General features: G+C 39.0%; 1 protein-coding gene across 1 annotated transcript; it reads left to right on the top strand.

Annotated features, from left to right (window-relative positions):
- The first annotated feature begins 971 nt into the window (after positions 1-971).
- On the top strand, positions 972-18121 carry nutf2 (nuclear transport factor 2). The gene is made up of 5 exons (XM_046864059.1): positions 972-1111; positions 6890-7011; positions 7699-7770; positions 8138-8236; positions 17358-18121. The coding sequence occupies exons 2-5, from the start codon at positions 6913-6915 to the stop codon at positions 17469-17471; spliced, it is 384 nt and encodes a 127-aa protein (XP_046720015.1). The 5' UTR covers positions 972-1111; positions 6890-6912; the 3' UTR covers positions 17472-18121.
- The last annotated feature ends 1013 nt before the right edge of the window (positions 18122-19134 follow it).

The raw sequence follows: 19134 nt of genomic DNA, 5'->3' as shown, positions 1-19134 counted from the left end.
TTTCTCATGGACTTATTACACTTTTGCTGTACATTATTTTATATGATTTTTTATATATCTTCCAGGTTATTTGAACAAGTAAGGAATACAAAAAATTAAGTTAATGGTCACAAAAGGTGACTAACTGAGGAAGTGCTTTGTATCCTCCTTTGCTCACATGTACACTTTCCATTTTCTACAAACTGGTTTGTAGGATTCTCATATGAAAAACATATGCTCATATATGAACTCCATCTTACAATTTATCCAAATGTTTTCCACTTTGAAGACAGGTATTTTACACTTGATACCTAAAATAGTGTAAAAAAAACCCCATTGTTATACAATGTCATTGTTCAGGTTTCAAGAGATTATGTGCAGTATGACATGTAACTGTGCTATTGTTTAAATGATTCCCTATAATTGGATAATAGAACTAGAGATGTTGACTACTGCAACTTTATATATAGATAGATATATATATAGTGAATAACAGTGAAATCATCATAATAATTAATTTATTCCAAAGTTTCACCATTTCATGTATATTTCAGAATTGGGAATTCTTTTTTCCACCTCTGTGAGAACATCCTAACTTTTTATGTGCATCCTTTGGATTTTTTTCACTGTAGAATTCACCACATCCCACTTTCTTCTTCTTCTTTTCCTCTCTCTCTCTCTCTCTCTCTCTCTCTCTAGATAGATAGATAGATAGATAGATAGATAGATAGATAGATAGATAGTAAGTCAACTAATCATAATGCATAATTAGTGGAAACTTCATTTACGAATGCATAAAAAACTACGACTGAAACAATTGTGGGAATTTGGCCTAGGCGGAAGTAATTTATTTATATATAGATATATATTTTTTAACTCCCTGATGACGACGAAAGTCAGTCAAATGCAAATAAACAGAAATGTAAGCGTTTTTATTCTCTTTGTGCGGCCGCGTGCTTGTAGACCTCTGAACAAAGCGATGTTCAAACAATCCACCAAAACTTCATCTCCCGACCTTCAAATGCGGGTGTCTACAGCGCATGCGCAAAAGAGCAGGCGGCTCAGTTCCTCCACCGCGCGCTGTGTTCGCCATAACTGGACCCGAGGATAGCTACGGATAGGGCTCACGGAGGTAAGCGGCTAGAATGAAATATGACGTAGTGGCCGATGCAAAAAGTTATAGTTCCTTATGTAAATATTTGTAATTTTTAGAAAACAATCGCGCAAAATAGTTTTGGTGGGTGTTATGCACTCTGATATGGCGGGTCGGTGTGAGAGAGAGCTAGCATGTAGGACACGCCTATGCTGTCCGACGGGAGTGGTAACGGGCCGCGCCGGTGGCCGGTACTGGAAGTCTGGTGGAGAGCTCGAGTGACTCCGAGTATTTTTAGAAAGGAACGCGTTGTGAACTCCATGCCCCTATAGAGCAGCTCGAACACTGAGCTAACGTTCTCACGGCTTTCCGTGCCGTTGTGTTCGCAGCGCTCACGGCTCTGACATGCCCGGACTGCTAGGCACGCTTAGCGTGGGCGCAATGAATCAACCGACACTCGCCTAGTTAGCATTATTGCTAGCTAAACAACGTGCTCGAGTCATACCTCAGTAGAATGAGAGAGGCTGCAGCCAAAACGAGTTTATTACATGTTTATACAGCTCTCATTGTTTTACATAACCGCGTTATTTCATAAACTTTAGAATCCGGGCCATTATTGAAACCAGTCAGTGTTAGCAAGGTTAGCTCGCCTGGAAGCGTGGAAAAGCGAGTTGGATTTCCCGAACTAGGCATCTACTCACCCCCCACCACCCCCAAAAAAGTGAACCAGTTAATCAACATGGACAGGTTTGCATAATATAATTGCTAAATAGTTTTTTTTCCCATTGGTTTTAGTGCTCAGAAACGAAAAGAAATCCACAACTCCCGCCTTCATTCAGTCGAAATGATGAAGCAGTTTTACTTGAGTGTTAACCACATGACTCGCCCGCGAAGTTCAATTTCAGCGCCTGAAAGAGCCAAAGAATCTTCTGGAAAACACGAAGGTTACCCCGAGGGACTCGGTCGTCTTTTTTTAAAAACATGGCTGTGTAAAGTTGGGGCAGAGGGTGTATAACACTTGATTAAGAAAAAGCGGTTGTGACCGCGCATGGAGCCTCAATAAGTGTCCTTTATGTAGAAACAGTGAAGGACCTGTGCTCAGTTTTCACCTGAGAGAAACAACGAAAGGTTCTCCTTGCAAAAGTGAACAAGCACAAATAGATAGATAAATACACTTTATTAATCCTAATGGGAAATGTACAGCTTCAGCAGTGTCCACAAACATAGGCACAACATACTAAAAACGTAAAGGTGAGTTAAAGAAAAGTGTCTATAGTACAGATTATGAATATAACTTATAAATCACTCCATTTAGCAAGCATGAGTGGCAAGGAAACGCTTCCTGAGATGGTGTGAGGAAAAAACCTAGAGAGGAGCAAGGCTCAGAAGGGAACCCATCCTCATCTGGGTAACACAGAGCGTCCATTCGTTGTAGTTCCATCATTGTTGAGGTTTTCAGTCGTTCACTGATGGACACTTAAATGCAAAAAGTGCTCATTGCAACTGTAGTCCCAAGACCATTGTAGCCGCCTGTTGTCCAAATCCATCTTCATGGTTTCGAGTTTAACTGGCAAGTTTGGAAAGACGAATGGGACAGGACTCTCATTTTCTTGCCCTATATTGTCACTTACGCACACTCCCACTTGCTAGTGGATGGATCTTGAAACGTGAGGAGCTTTTGTGTACCCAAACCTATAACATTTAATTGAAGTGAAATATGTGTATACATAATTATGTAAAATGAATTTCTATAATTGTATTGCCATCTGTTTTTAAAGGATGGCCTGTAACTCTAAGGTAGAACTTGACTAAATGGTGAACAAAATGAAAAGGTCAGAACTGTAACAAGTTCATGTCCTGTATGTATGTGCTAGAAGCCATGATGTGGGTGGCAACAGTGTCCCCCCTTTTATTTTTTTCTTTGCCAGTTCACATCCAGCAGCCATCTCTAAACATCACACCACAGCTACTAACCAGGAGGCAGAGGGCAGTCACGTGCTTCCTCAGAGATGTGTGAAGTCAACTGGCACATTTTTGCGATCTGCTGTTTATTATACATCACCAAGCAGCATACAGCTCTCTGTATGGAAAACTGGTCAACACTCGCAGTTGTTTGTTGCTCTGGTGTTGTTCTGATGGACGCGAGGGTGTTGTACCATTCCTTCCCATGCTGAGAACGTGGCAGGACTGCCTCTGTAGGCTCACTGACTGCTGTGGTATTGTCTGGATTCGAATTCAGTCTTCTGATAATTATATCAACTGGAGGAATTTTTTTCTTGTGCAGATTTGAAGCCCATGACAGGTGACATTTAAATTCTTTTGCAAATTAAAGATGACATGGTTAAGTGATAAACCCACATTATTTGCTCTGGTTTTCTTCCGTCCATAAATCACGACTCTAGTTTCTACCTGTAATTAGCATTCATTTGACCTTCCTGATAATCTGGCCAACTAGAAGCTCTCATTAAATGTGTGCAACTCTTAACGGCTTAGGAAGTTGCAGAGATCAGTGGTGACTGTGTGAGTAGTACATACAAATGGTGGTACTTGTTAGCATTTCTGACCTGACAGGAATACCAGTATAAAGCCTACTCTGTAACTCAGTTTTATATTTTTATATTTGACTAGTTGGTACTAGGTTATATTTAGTTACTTCAATTTCTTCTTGGATCTGAAAAAGTGCTAGTGCACCACTGCAAGTGACAATGGTAGTGCACATGGGACGAAACTGGTGACTTGAAATTGTTTTAATTTGTATTTTTTTGCTAATTTTTACCAATGAACAAATCTTAAAACCAGTTAGTAAAAATGTAAGCGTGTGATGCTTCAAAGGAGATTCTCTTATCTTTCTAGCAAACTTTTCTTCTGACATTTATGAAAGAAGCATACTTTGGATTGACACACTTGAACCAGAGAAAGAATATTTTTCAATGTGATAGGATCATAGTAGTGCTGCGCGATTAATTGTATCGCGATTATATGGCGGCAGATATTGCGATTTAATGAAATAAGTGCATGTGGAAGTGCGTGATCGTCTCAGTTTAGGCAGTGCACGTGTGACGTGTGTGGTCACGTGACTTTCCGGTGTGCAGGAGACCAGGTAAAGATGGATGCCGAACAGATCGTTGATGAGCTGGTAGCCTAAAAAACCTGCTACCTTTGTTATATGGAGGTATTTAAGCTTAAAGTTCACCCATGCAGAGCAGAGAGAGGAACTGTGCAAGATTTATTAATTAAAGTTACTACATCATGTGACAATATGACACATTTGTAAGAGATCTTACTGGTTCTGGGTTGGAAGAAAGAGATGACAGGCAATTGTTCAACAGACAGCGCTTTCTTTTACTTTTCTTTCGCTTTCCTTTTCCTCGTACTCAAGCACACACACCCACTTGTAACATGCGCACACTCGTGGATTCACCTTCACCTGGCAACCACCACTTTCCCACACACATCCCTATACACACTGCCAGCTCTGCCCTGTGTGTGTGTCTCTCGTTCTCTCTCTCTTTCTCTCTTGTGTCCGTTACATCCTGAGTAAACAGTGCATTTTCTAGCACTTTGGAACCCTGGGCAAGATTCCTGTTGTCACCCCCTATGGCTCTGCCCTCCCACCACAATGTTCCACATCTACACCATCATTAGCAATCTTCTGTAAAAACACATACTGTATCTTAAACTTCAGCAGAAAACCAGGTACATAATTGAAATGGGCAGCGACAGGGCATTCCCTGTTTGTTTTGATGTTTCAACTACCGGTATCTTATTATATTATTTCATTCAGCTGTACCTTGTGAACACAACTTCTACATTAATGCAAATATTATTTCATGTTGTAAACCTTTTATAGTTTTACAAATACATAACATTTCACCATTATCACTAATCTGTGTGCACTTACTTTGATAACCAATCAAGTGGACCTGATGATACCTTTTATTATATCGCAATATTAACCAAAAAATCGCAACGTTACATTTTTCCCCAAATCATGCAGCCCTAGATCATACCTTGTTGTGCCATCTAAAGTCTCATTGGTTACACAAACAACCATGCATACTCTGACATGCAGCATAGTGCTTATTGACTTACAGATAGAATTGTCATAAACCACTAAAGTTTTATAGAAAATAACTTCTGAACTATATTTGGAATAAAGCCCAGTTTTCATCCATAGTATTGATGTATATGCAATGAAATTGCATACATATACAATACCATTCTTAAACAGAAGGGGAATGTGGGTGTTGTGCAAACAAATCCAAGTCCTATTTTTCACGCATTCTTGCCATAATTTAATGTTAATAAATCTAAAAGTCTAAAAACTGATCTGAGTGTGCGCTGTAATAGTTTTGCATCACTGCATGGTAGTAGTTTAGAAAATATTTTTCTATCTGCAGGATTTGGTAATGAGTAGTATTGCTAATAAATAGTTACCACTAATGGGTAGGTAAATATGCATTCATTTTGTCAAAATAGATATGATAATAGCGTGTTGCTGATATTGGTAACTTCTACACGACCGTCTAGAACGGATGATCTAATCTACTTGAGGGTGGAGGGCTAGACTACTCTGATATTGTATTTGTGCTTGTATTTATAGCAATGCCATGATGGGGGAAATGTATGTACAGACCCTGACATGTGGTTCAAGTGCTCAGTTGTATATTGTATGCTTCAGTGCGCAACACTGCAGTTGTGAACAAATATTGCACTAATCCTACCCAAATTGATTGCTTGAACCTAATTAAAAAATGTAAATACAAATGACTTTTGCCAATTCATGCATATTGCTGAGCTCGTAATTCACTGATGATAAATACACATTGTAACATTTTGCAGTTGAACATTACATTTGCTTGTATTTAATTAATGCTGCCTAACCATCAGAAAAGAAAACTTGCAAAACATTATTAGCAGCTTGTGGTTTCATTCCAGCCTCTAAAAGTCATTACAAGCAGCCCTGCTCGATATTATGCAAATTTATTCGGGCTCATTGAGATTATTTTCCAGCTCATGTTAATAAACCAGTCAGTTGACACTTAAAAGTAATTTATTTGAATTGCACCTACAGCATAGACTAAAGTACCACATTAAATGTATTGAGACTGATGAAAACCAATTATTTTAGATGTTTCTTTTTTTAATTGATCGGAGCAATCAGACTGAACTTGTGATCATTCATGAACAAATTAAAGTCAGTCGATTAAAAAAATGTAATCCGGAACTTAGTCGCACATTTTTATCTGTTTTAACAACATGGGCATAGACAAATATAGATGCTTTTAGCAAATGTATGTGTTATTATTGGTTAAAACAAACTTAACATAGAGCATGAAGAGACATTATTCTTGTAAATGTTTTAAAGTAATTATGGTGTTTTAATCTATGTTAATCATCAGGACACCAAATGGAAATCTAGCTATGTTTCCACACGGATGGTTTTAATTGCCGGGTGTGTGCGTCATGGCGGATTTTGGTGCTTGATTTGAGACTTGGCGCATCAGAGAAACAAATTTTTAATGATTAAAAATAATTTTAATATATTACGTTGTTGTTTTTTTACATTTTAATTTTATATTTCTGAATAACGAAAGTACGTCGTGAATAAACATGTGTTGAAGGTTTTAATTTCGCCTCTTTTATATTTTTATAAATAAATAGTCAAACAGAAATGTGTTCTGCATTAATCGGGCGTTAATAACATTAGTGCCGTTGCAATGAATTTGCATTAACGTGTTAATTTGGCAGCCCTAAAAAAAAAGAAAAAAACCAATAATATTAATACAACCTTTTTATTGCTGATTTTTCCTTTAGTGCCTGTAGCTGGGTGAATCAGGATGGGAGACAAGCCGATCTGGGAACAAATAGGATCCAGCTTTGTTCAACATTACTATCAACTGTTTGACACGGACAGAACTCAGCTTGGATCGATATATGTAAGTATTGTTACAAGTTCATACATTTTTGATCATTCTGCAGATTTCTAACAGCTGAGTATAGCCCTGATTATGTATTTCCCTGATACTGTTTTAACCTAGTATTAAGAGAAGTTTTTTTTTTCCCCCCCAAATGCTGAGTTATTATACTGTGATAAAGAGTATGATGTTTGAGATGTAACCTCACTGAAAATAAATAATTGCCCCCATAGCTAGAACACTGCTGTTTTATCCTTTATGTGAAGCTGTGCAGAAGAGGGAATCTGATCTTGCATGTGGAGAGAAGATGCGTTCCTGTGCATCAACTAAACAATAGGAAGATACTGTGGTAGACTGCGCAGGTCAAAATCCGGACTTGTGCGCATATTAAACCGCTAAACTCGGTCGTTTTCAGTGAAACACCCCTGTATCCTCTGGGTGTTGCTGTAGTGAGCTCTGAATATCAGATGTCTGCTTCAAGCAAAGAGAGGCACAACAACCAGTCAACAACTTAGACCAGCCATAGCTCTTCTAGATAATACTGACTTGAAACCGGCAGATTTCACTTCTCTTCAATATTTGCTTCATTTTCTTGTTTGTTCACAATTGCAGTACTACATTGGTAGGGCTTTCCATTGTATTTGTTGCATTCTATTTTGACCTTTTTGGTCTTTCATCTCATTTACCTGTCCATGTTGGATTTTACAGATTGATGCGTCATGCCTTACGTGGGAAGGACAGCAATTCCAGGGAAAAGCAGCGATTGTTGAGAAACTCTCTGTAAGGCTTTGCTTAGTTGTTTTATGTTGAAATGCACTGTAATAATGTGTTGCAGGAGTTGTACTGTGAAATCATCATAATTTAACCTCATTTGACTTTTGCTTAAGGTTTGGATACAGGCAAATTGAGCTCCATACCTTGTTATATTGCAGCGTGACGTTAAAGGTCATAGAGTGCTGTGTGAATGCTTGGAGCTGTAAACAGAGGAAATCTAAAATGATATAGACAGCAGGAATAATTTCCACACTGCTATTTTCCGTATGTCTTCTTTTAATAGAAATGAATTTTGCATGCATATCAGGATTTAGGTAGAAGTGATCTTTCACTTGAGCAAATGTATATGAAGGGCTCCTTTTTGTCTCCTCAGAGCCTGCCCTTCACAAAAATAGCCCACAGCATAACAGCACAAGATCACCAGCCCACTCCTGACAGCTGCATAATGAGTATGGTAGTAGGACAACTAAAAGTAAGTATCTAAGTGGCCTTGTGCCCCTTTGTCTTCTACTTAACTGATGGATGCAGGATTTCATCTAGTCAAGTCAAGTCAAGTCAAGTTTATTTGTATAGCGCTTTTCACAACAGACATTGTCTCAAAGCAGCTTTACACAAAACAACAGTGATGGTGAATGGTGTGCATTTGTCCCTGATGAGCAAGCCGTGGCGACTGTGGCAAGGAAAAACTCCCTTAGATGTTATGAGGAAGAAACCTTGAGAGGAACCAGACTCAAAAGGGGAACCCATCCTCATCTGGGTGACATCAAGAGTTTGATCATAAATCTTTCAACAATACAGAACACTGGAGAGTGGGAACTAACATGATTACTGGAGTATAAGATTATAAGTAATGTTCTTTCTGCAGTCTTAAACAGTCTATATGGTTAGTAGCTCCGAGTTTTATAAGCTCAGCATTTGTGATCACCACAGATCCAGCATCAGCTTCTCCATGCCAGAGCCTTTAAACACTCCAGGAGGTCCAATGTCAAAACTCCACACATGTAGCGGGATCCAAATGGCACTGGTACGTCTCTAGATGGTTCAGGATGTTTGTGAGTTCGGCATCTACTTCTTTAAAGGTCCGTAATCATCACGAGGTGGGAGGTGACTGGAGCTGGAGCAACCTCAGGATGCCTCGGGATGGGGAGAGAAAGAGAAGCAGTGGAGAGGAATTAGCGTAGCTGCTGTTCATGATATTAACAGCACAAGTTGATAATGTGCATGTGATCAGATGTTCTGGAGCACAAGGTTATGATGTGATGTGTGTTATGTGTAGGCTTTGCTAAAAGATACGTTTTAATCTACACTTAAATTGGGTGAGTGTGTCTGAGCCCCGAACACCGTCAGGAAGACTATTCCAGAGTTTAGGAGCTAAATGTGAAAATGCTCTACCACCTTTAGTGGACTTTGCTATTCTAGGAACTACTAGAAGCCCAGAGTTTTGAGATCTCAGGGGCGTGGCGGATTGTAGCGTGTTAAAAGACTGGATAGATACACGGAGCCAAACCATTTAGTGCTTTATAAGTGAGAAGTAATAGTTTGTAGTCTATTCGAAACTTAACAGGAAGCCAATGTAGGGACGATAAGATCGGGGTTATGTGATCATATTTTTTTGACCTTGTAAGAACTCTGGCTGCTGCATTCTGGACTAACTGAAGCTTGTTTATTAATGAAGCAGGACATCCACCTAGTAACGCATTACAGTAGTCTATTCTGGAGGTCATAAGCATGGACGAGCTTCTCTGCATCGGATATAGACAACATATTTCTTAGCTTAGAAATATTTCTAAGGTGAAAGAAGGCTGTTTTGTAACCTGATTGATGTGATTTTTGAAAGACAAGTCGCTGTCTAAAATAACACCCAGGTCTTTTACCGTTGAACTAGTGGTTACAGAACATCCGTCTAAATGCAGGTTGAGATGCTGGAGCGTCTGTATACCAGTTTTGGGCGATGAGCAAAATCTCAGTCTTATCAGAATTTAAAAGTAGAAAGTTATGGGTCATCCAATCTCTTAGTTCCTTAACACACTCAGTCATCCGGGTTAATTGAGCTGTATCGCCTGGTTTAGATGAAATATATAGCTGAGTATCATCAGCATAACAATGGAAGCTAATTCCATGCCTTCTAATAATATTTCCTAACGGAAGCATGTATATTGTGAAGAGCAGGGGTCCTAGAACTGAACCTTGCACGCCATAATTTACTTGCATTAGCCTGGATAGCTCTCCATTCAAATCTACGAAATGGTAACGATCGGACAGGTAGGATTTAAACCAGCTTAATGCCTGTCCCTGAATGCCGATGTAATTTTGTAAGCGATCTAGGAGGAGATCATGGTCTATAGTGTCGAATGCAGCACTAAGATCTAGTAAAACCAACAGCGAGATGAAGCCTTGGTCTGAAGCTAAAAACAGGTCATTAGTTATTTTAACTAGAGCAGTTTCTGTGCTATGATGGGGCCTAAAACCTGACTGAAATTCTTCAAAGATATTGTTCTCTTGCAGGTAGGAACATAACTGTGCAGCGACAATCTTTTCTAAAATCTTAGACATAAATGGGAGATTTGAAATTGGTCTGTAATTTGATAACGTGTTTGGATCCAGATTAGGTTTTTAATGAGGGGCTTAATAACTGCTAACTTGAGGGATTTAGGGACGTGACCTAAAGATAGTGAGGAGTTAATAATATTTAGAAGAGGCTCACCAGTTGTATATAACACTTCCTTCAGTAATTTAGTAGGAATTGGATCTAACTGACATGTTGTCGATTTAGCTTTGGCAATAACATTATACAGCTCTTCCTGTCCTATACATGTAAAACAGTGGAGTTGTGGAGTTGAAGGTAACACTGTCTCAGGAGATGCTGTAAGAGGTTGAACTGCCACAATTGTTTTTCTAATGTTATCTATTTTTCAGTGAAGAAAATCATAAAGTCCTCACTACTAAACTGTGATGGAACACAATTTTCAGAGCCCTGATTTGTAGTTAGTTTAGCTACTGTACTGAAAAGGAACCTGGGATTGTTTTTGTTGTTTTCTATAAGTTTGCTCAGGTGTTCAGCTCTAGCAGCTTTTAGCGCCCGTCTGTAGCTGAGCATACTGTCTTTATCTGTGATTCTAAATACCTCCAATTTAGTTTTCCTCCATTTTCTCTCCAGATTACGTGCTGTTCTCTTGAGGGCATGTGTATGACTATTATACCAAGATGCAGGTGCTTGGTCTCTAACCTTTTTAACCGGATAGGGCAACGGTGTCTAATGTGCTAGTGAGGATAAGGTCTATGTTCTTAGTTATCTCATCAAGATTAATAGTAGTTATGGGTTTAGTGAGAAATTGAGATAAATCAGGCAGGTTATTTACGAATCTGTCCTTAGTGGTTGGAACAATAGTCCTACCAGGTCGATAACGTGGTGCAACACGGCTAATCTGCTCTACCGGTAGTGTGTACAGTATGAGGTAATGGTCTGTGATGTCATCACTCTGAGGTAAAATATCTATATCAGTGACGTCTGCTCCGTGGGATATTATTAAGTCTAGTGTGTGGTTAAAGCGATGAGTTGGTCTGGTGACGTTTTGTTTAACCCCAAAAGAGTTTAATAAGTCAACAAATGATAATCCTAGAGCATCGTTTACATCATCTACATGAATATTAAAGTCTCCTACAAGCAGCACTTTATCAAAATTGATCAAGAGATCTGATAGAAAACAAGCAAACTCTTGAAGAAAATCAGCGTAGGGTCCTGGGGGTCTGTACACGGTGACCAGAGCGAGTTTACTATGTATGTCCGAAAGTACAACTTTAAGAACGAGCACTTCAAATGATTTAAAGCTGAATCCTAACATCTGACTAACATTAAGAGAAGCAGTATAAATGGTTCCTACACCCCCACGACCAGTCTGACGGGCTCATGCTTATAAACATATCCTGACGGTGTCGACTCGTTTAGACCCATATAATCACCTGGTTTAATCCAGGTCTCAGTGAGACAGAGTGCATCGAGATTATTCTCTGTGATCATCTCATTTATAATCAGTGCTTTGGGTGCAAGTGATCTAATGTTTAAAAGACCAAACTTTAAAACTTTTTGGTGTTTGTTTATCTGGCATTTTCAGTTTTAACTTCAATGAGATTGTTTCTGGATCTTGTGTATTTACTTCTTGGTTTTGCTACGAGGATAGATACGGTTTCTATAAACTGGGCTGTGTGTGAACTTGTAACTATTTGGTCTGTTGTATGCGTGTTCTCATTGTCGAAGATTTCCTGATGTCTTACCAGTCAGATGGTGTGAAGTATCCTAGAGATGTTATCTGATAGCACTGCTGCTCCAACTCTGCTGGGGTGCAGGCCATCAGGGCGGAAGAACCTAGGACGCTCCCAGAAACAGTTCCAGTTATTAACAAAGAGAAGTTTATGTTCTCGACACCATGACTGTAACCATTCATTTAGAGCTAAAAGTCTACTAAACTTCTCAGCCCCTCGCTGGTAAGTGGGAAGAGGTCCTGACACTATGATCCTCGTTGTGGGTGATGTGCTGCGTACCGTCTCCACCAGGATCCTGAAATCCCTCTTTAATACCTCCGTTTGTCTCAGCCTGGTGTCGTTCGTTCCGGCATGAAGAACAACCGCTCGAAGTTCTCCTTCAGGACCGCGGGTACCTGCGCGACATCAAGAACACGAGCACCAGGAAAACAGCGAGTGTGCACCTTACCTTTAGCTCCGGTAGCGCGGACATGCGGACGATGGAATCTCCGAGAATCACAGTGTCGCGTTCCGTCTCGCGGAGAGGCGGCGGTTCTCGGTCGAGATCTCGAAGGCCTGTAGTGGTGGCGGGGAGACGTCCTCGACCGGGCTTTGCTTGTCTCTTCCGCTGCTGCCGCATCCAGGGTCCATGTTGCACCTTTGCGGAGTTGTAGGTGCGCTGGGTCTGGGCAGAGAAACACGCGGAGTTGAGGTGCTGGGGCGTTAGGTTCAACCCGGAATTTACCTGGGACGAGTGCGCGTCCGCCGGGATGTTTCCAGCGCCGCTTTCGCTCTCGCAGCCGGGCATGCTTTTCATGCAGCTCGCAAATCTGTTTCTCCAAAACCTCCATCTCCAACGCCACCGTTTGCAAATCGAACGAGTCCTCACCTGTGCTCAAAGTCAGACACACAGCCGGCATAGTGCTTATAATCACGAACAGATTTCGGATACACAAATAAGATAAAGTGAGAGAAGATATAGTGGTAGTCGAGTTTAACTGACTACAGGCACAAGTCAGGAAGACAAACAATTTAGGATTATTAAAAGAGAAAAACACAAACAAACGAATATAAACACGAATACCTAGTCTAGTGTTTCATTGGTGGGCGGATTATCATCAACATAACCGTATTTACACAGTTTTGTGAAAAATATTAAAACTGCGGCTGATTAACACTTGGAGGTGCAGAATTCCATGAAAGAGTTATTGATTCAGAGGTGTAGTGTATGTGCGCTCGTGTGTATTCATGTGTGTCAGGCCGATGAAGACCAGGTGCTGGGCTTCCAACAGACGTTTCTGCTGAAACATTACAACAGTGCCTGGGTTTGCACCAACGAGGTCTTCAGGCTTGCTCTGCACAACCTTTGACCACATATGCTCTCTGTGGTCACATGGCTTTCCCTTCCTCTTTGACTGTGTGTAAGGACGTGTGCTCTGCTTGTCCTGGTTCAGACAATGCTCAGTGCTCCTGCTACTAAATTCTCTTCCCCTTGGCTTAGTTTATAACTGTGTGGTGGCCAATTTAGAAAAATCCGTTAATTAAAATTAACAGCTATGATTTAGGATGGTGTTTTGCCCAAAATGCATGGTACAGTTTAATAGCAATTAACCCTTTTTATTTGGCAGAAATTGAAATACCTGGACAGCCGGCTGAAAAAATTAAGGGTGTTTTCACACTAAAGTTGTCTTAATAACAACCAAGCCTAGTAAAATAGGACCCACTTCTTTTTATTTTTACACGGACTTTGACTAAGCAGTAATGGGGTCTCATTATACAGTCCATTGACTATTGCTGTTACTGTTGCCTTCGGCACTGCCTACTGTTTACTGTGGGTACAGCAATATTGGCTGACCCTAAACATGGGTTAATCTTTCTGTACAAGGTTTTTTTTTTTTTTTTTTAAAGCAACAACAAAAAAAACCTTATAATTGGCATATATTTTAATTGCCTTTTTTTTTTTTTTTTCCTCTTGAATGTTTTTGCTACAATGATCAGGTTTTGACAAAAATGCTCAGCACTTTCAATTGAAGGTTGAATAGTGCATGTAATGGAATCCACAAATGGGAAACAAATTAAATAAATAAAAAATCAAATAAACCCTGAATACTAAGCACACAGTAAGAATCCAGTGAGTTCTTAGACTCTTGTAAGTCTGACAACACCCTAAATAACCAGGCAAACACTCACAAACTGAGAAAAACTAATTCTAAAATAATAATAACAAACATTACATATGAAAATGATCATCTTGCATTTTTTCTATTTACAGGTCTTCAGTAATTGTTGTGATTTATCAAACAAGCATAGTATAATTGCGATTTAAGAATCCAGAAGACAAAAATAAATTGCCTATGTTTTGCCGTGTCATTAATTCTTTAAACATGCTGAACACTGTGCTTCCACAATTAAGTCTGAATAATAAGGCAATAAAGTTAAATTTGGAAAACTGACCTCATAATTGGTCACATTGGTGTATTGTTGGTTGCTATTTGTTCTCACTCGGGGATCTATCTATTAACACATCCCTACACAGTCCCTGAAAACAAATATTCTGAAGGCCTGTCATTTTAAATATTTAGTCTCCACTCCTCCCAAGTCACATTCAATTTGAGTAGAGTAATGATGCCCACAGATTGTTCATTATGGTAGAATATTTATTAAACTAGATTTGACTAGATATTTAGATAGGTTTATTAATCCCAATGGGAAATTTGCAGCTTTCAGCAATGTCCACAAACATAGGCAATAAGGAATGCAATAATATTTAAAAAATGAAATGTGTGTAAGCAGGTGTTTGGATGCATAATAAATGTTTGTGCTGCTGGTTTATTAAAATGACTGACTGATTAGTTACTCGTTGCTTTTAACATTTAATTTTTTGGTCTCTGAAAGAATGAGAATAAGTAAACCCTATCTGTGCACTCACAGCTGGTCGAGAATTGTGAATCAGGATTATACTTTTTTTTTAATGACTGCAGGTGGTTTCTCCTCTCCTGCAGCTGGTCAAATATGTGGGACAATAAAAAAAAAGATTTTTTTTTTATACTTCTACTCAAAGCATTAATGTAGATTCCATTTGTTTATTTAGAGGATTGTCTATAATTACAGATTAAGGTAAACACACAGAACAAACAGGGATTTTAAGGCCATCAGTCCACTGAGATTTTGCTTGTCAATTAAACTGACTGACACCAGAGTATGCTGTACTTTTAACCCATAGTAGCATTACAGCTTTGTGTGATTGTCATCCAGGAAAGGTTTTGTCCTATTTTTTTTTTTATTTTATTTTATTTTTTTAACTTTAGCCTTTTTTTTGCTCCTCTAATCATTAGATGTTAATTTAGCCTTTTACGTATATATATATATATATATATATATATATATATATATATATATATATATATATATATATATATATATATATATATATATATATATATATACACAGTATCTCACAAAAGTGAATATACTAATCACATTTCAGCAACCAGTTTAGTAGATCTTCTCAAGGACAATACTATAAAAATAAAACTTGGATGTGTTTTAGAGTAGTCACAAAAGTGAGTACACCTGAAGGGAACATGTCAAAACGCTGCTGGATGTAAGACACATGGCACTTCTCCACCTTCCGCTTGAGGATGCCCCACAGGCACTCAATAGGGTTCAGGTCTGGAGACATACTTGGCCAATCCATCACCTTCAGCTTCATCAGCAAGGCAGTTTTAATCTTGGCTGTTTGTTTGGGGTCATCATTATGATGGAAAACTGCTGTTCGGCCCAGTTTCTGAAGGCAGGGCATCATGTTCTGCTTCAGAAAGTCACAGTACATGTTGGAATTTGTTTTCCTCAATGAACTGCAGCTCTACAGTACCAGCAGCAGCATTTATGCAGCCCCAGACCAGGATGCTGCCTCCACCATGCTTGAGTGTAGGCAAGACACAATTTTCTTGGTTCTTCTCACCAGAGCATCACCACACACCATCTAATCCAAACAATTCTTTCATAGTCTCACCAGACCACAGGACATGGTTCCAGAAATTCATGCTCTTGGACAGGTTTACTTCAGCAGACTGTAAAGCTTCCTTCTGTGAAGACTGCCATGCAAACCGACTTGTTGCAGTGTGCGGCGTATAGTCTGAGCACTGAAAAGCGAACCATCTGCTTTTGCAACCTCTAGAGCAATGCTGGCAGCACCCATGCAGCTGTTTTTTGAAGCAGCTTCTGCACCTGACTCACAGCACGAGGACTCGATTTCTTTAATCGACCCTTGCGGGGCCTGTTCCAAATGTTTTTCGGGGTGTTACTGACCTTCTTATAGTCTAGGCCATCTTTGTGAAGAGCAAGAACTCAAATTCTCAGAATGTTCTTTGCCACGAGGTGCCATGTTGAACATCCAGTGTTAAGTATGAGAGAATTGTACTCAAATCACCAAATTTTACTGCTCTAATACAAGATGCACAAATGTGTATGGTCCTGTCAAGCAGACAAACACACATGAACATAATGAATGACGTGGCTTTGCATGGTTAAGAGACGCACATATTTAGACTAATAACTGTTTTTAATTATTTTCAAAAGAAAGTAAATCTTTACTGCTATACAAGCTGCACATTAACTACTATAAAATATATCCAAGTTTCATTTCTATAGTTTTGTCCCTTTTGAGAATATCTACTAAAAGGGTTGCTTAAATGTGAGGGGTGTACTCACTTTTGTGAGATGCTGTATAAAGATTAAAATAATGCAGAATGCATGTTGCTAATGACAACAGTCTGAAAGTTCATTACTGGGTCATAGTTTTGAGCTAAATGTAAAACCATTCTGCACCATTTTGTAAACTTTAAGAATGTTGTGTGTGAAGGTAAGAGATAATGAGCAGTTTCTGAAATACTTGATACAAAGGTCACTGAGAGCAGATGTTGCTGCATTCTGTTTGATGTGCACATTTAAATAAAACTCCTGACCTGTATCTGAAGCATTAAAGCATCATGATTGACTGATTAGATCACTGCATGAATAAACTGGAATACATGTGTTTCTTATGAAGTTGTTGAATGTATTATATTATAGGTTGTGTGTATTGAGTAGTTTTTCTTTTGTTTGCTGTGTGTCCCTGGTGTGCTTTTTGGCTGATGTATGAGCTGCACCATGTGTATGTCTATGAACATGCTGAGGGTTAGAGAATGCTGTCTTCTGTGATCTTTGTATGCATAGATGTGAGAATAAATGTAGGCATTCATGTGGCTTAATTTAACTCTTGAATTGTTGAAACAAATACAATAATCTGTTTGTTCCCTTATATTGTAACTAATCATGTTCTGTGCAATTTTTTTATTTTTTATTTTTTTTAGGCAGATGATGATCCCATAATGGGGTTCCATCAGAGCTTCATCCTGAAGAACATTAATGATGCGTGGGTGTGCACCAACGACATGTTCCGCCTAGCAATCCACAACTTTGGCTAAAAAAGCACCGCGGCTGTTGAGGGGGGGGGGTATGGGGGAAGGTGGAGAACGGGGCACATCACCCCCCAGTGATGCCTGAACCTGTCTGCCCTTCATTCGTCTTTGAGATTCAGCACCGGTTTCCAAGAAGTCAAATCACAGATAACACAGGCACACAGTAGCGTCGCTGCTCCAGACATGAGAACTGTTTCTTTGCCGAAAGCCCACAGATCCATCAAAGTGACCCCTTTCCCCTCTGCTGATGTGCATGATGATGGCAAGCTCGAATATCAGAGGACACTGACCTGGGAAAAAAGACATAGTAACATAACTTCCGCCAGTTACTACTATTTACATTTTAGTTCTCTACTTTGATTTAATAACCATCTTAACTGCCTTAAATTTGCTTTAGTACTCATTGTGTTATCTGCTTGCTTTTAGAGTTTGCTTCTTGCCACTTTATTTTTCGTTTTTCCTTTTCCCTCTTGGACATTGGAGCCGCCATTCATTGTGATGTCAGGTTGCTCTAGCTATCCAAAGAAACATGAAAAGTTAATATCCTCCAGATCCCCCACCATTTCAGACCAGTGTGCTTTTCATTTTCTGCTCACTGCTCTCTGTGACAAGTTACCAAGCCACAAGACACAATAAAACCTTTGACTTTTTCTTAACCATGGCATCATCTTGTTCCTCCCACTATCTGGTCTGGCATCCTTTTTTTTATTTTTACTTATTATTAAAACAATTATAATTTTCATACTAGTGAGAAATAATGAAGAAACATTTCTTCCTTAATGAAGAAATAAAATTGAAGAATTGTAGTCAAAAATGAATTAACTGCACAAAATATGCAGTTAATTAGCTAATGTTTCTATTTTTCCAATGTGGTAAGTGTTTACCTATTGTTTGTTTTGCACAACACAAGCGTAAAGCATTTCTATTGTAAACATTGAACCCACAGTTCTATCAAACCTCTTTGGTTCAATAATAACATACTACAAAGGAAGATCTAATTGTGGTCCCTGATGATCACTAGTTCCGTGAAGTAGTTTTTGAATCCAGTTATTTGAAGAATTCTACACATTTTGCCAAGAAAATTTTAATCTGAACGGTAGAAGATTAATTTTTCTATCGTTTCAAGCTTTAAAAAGGTGGATAATTATGTGGAAATGGTTTGTGCTTCAAAAAGAAGTAATATTTTGCAGGCTAAAATATGACTGTTCCTCCATCTGACGACCCAAATCATGTACACAAACTCTCCATACCTTTTTGTTAAAAATATTAATCAAGACTAAGTTAATTATTTTGCTTTTTAAAAGTTTTTATTTATAAGATAAAAGTTGAGGTTTGAGGAGAAACGAATGTTTACAGAAACTAGCGATTTCAAAGATTTTGGGGGCTTCTATTGGCAGGGGATTTCGCCTTTTTTTTTTTTTTACTGATTGTACAGGTGCTGGAAATAACCTGTGCCTTGTGTCTTTTTGCTGAAGCATTTGAGCATTCAGAGCAGTGTTACTGGAACTTCAGATAAAAGTTGAGGTGACTTTGGCCCCCCCAAGTCTCGCATCATTTCTTTCTAGTCTCATGCAATTATTTTGGGCATGCGCGCTTTGCACTATGGAGATTCCTTTTACAATCTCCAATAAATGGTAGCATCAGAAGGAAAAAAAGAAATTCGAATGTT

The sequence above is a fragment of the Silurus meridionalis genome, chromosome 13 (genome assembly GCF_014805685.1).
Source record: "Silurus meridionalis isolate SWU-2019-XX chromosome 13, ASM1480568v1, whole genome shotgun sequence".
Classification (NCBI taxonomy): domain Eukaryota; kingdom Metazoa; phylum Chordata; class Actinopteri; order Siluriformes; family Siluridae; genus Silurus; species Silurus meridionalis.
This window is presented reverse-complemented; position numbering and strand designations above follow the sequence as displayed.